General features: G+C 59.0%; 1 protein-coding gene across 1 annotated transcript; it reads right to left on the reverse strand.

Moving 5' to 3' along the window:
- Window positions 1-10: 10 nt before the first annotated feature.
- SPRG_15378 (hypothetical protein) lies at window positions 11-545 on the reverse strand (the record flags this gene model as incomplete). Its single annotated transcript, XM_012355950.1, has 1 exon — window positions 11-545. A coding segment is annotated over one exon (535 nt), but the record flags the coding sequence as incomplete, so codon positions are not given.
- Window positions 546-561: the final 16 nt, after the last annotated feature.

The following is a 561-nucleotide window of genomic DNA, read 5'->3' on the forward strand; positions in this document are numbered from 1 at the left end:
AAGATGACACCGGGCAGCAGAAACAAAATGCCGAGGATGTTGGCCACGTCCGCGTTCTTGCCGATGCACGACACCATGTAGCCGAGCGCCGTCGCCGCACTCGTGATGAGCATGATAAAGAGGTAAAAGCTAAAGAAGAGCGTCGCGTCCGATCCGTCAAAGCCAATCATAAAGTAGAGCGGCAGTAGAAAGAGGAGCGGAAAGACGAGCTGGAAGAAGAGCTCGCTGACGTTCTTGGCGAGGTACCACACCCATGCGTGGTAGAGACCCGAGTCGTACTCGCGGCGCATGATGGGGAGCTCCATCGGCACGGCGATGAATTCGGGCGTCGCGGCGCCAAACATTTGGTTGATCGCGACGAAGAAGAGCGCGCCCGTGAACGACTGGACGCCCGACTGCGACATCTTGATCTGCCAAAAGATGAGGCCCGCAAAGATGGACGTAAAGATGCTCTGGCCGAGGCGCGCGCCGAACGCGATCTTGTCCCGGACGAGCCGCGTCACGTTGCGCTTGGTGAGCACTCGGAGCTGGCCCATGAGTCCCATGTGCGTCTGCGTGTAG

This window comes from Saprolegnia parasitica (assembly GCF_000151545.1).
Source record: "Saprolegnia parasitica CBS 223.65 unplaced genomic scaffold supercont2.339, whole genome shotgun sequence".
NCBI lineage: Eukaryota > Oomycota > Saprolegniomycetes > Saprolegniales > Saprolegniaceae > Saprolegnia > Saprolegnia parasitica.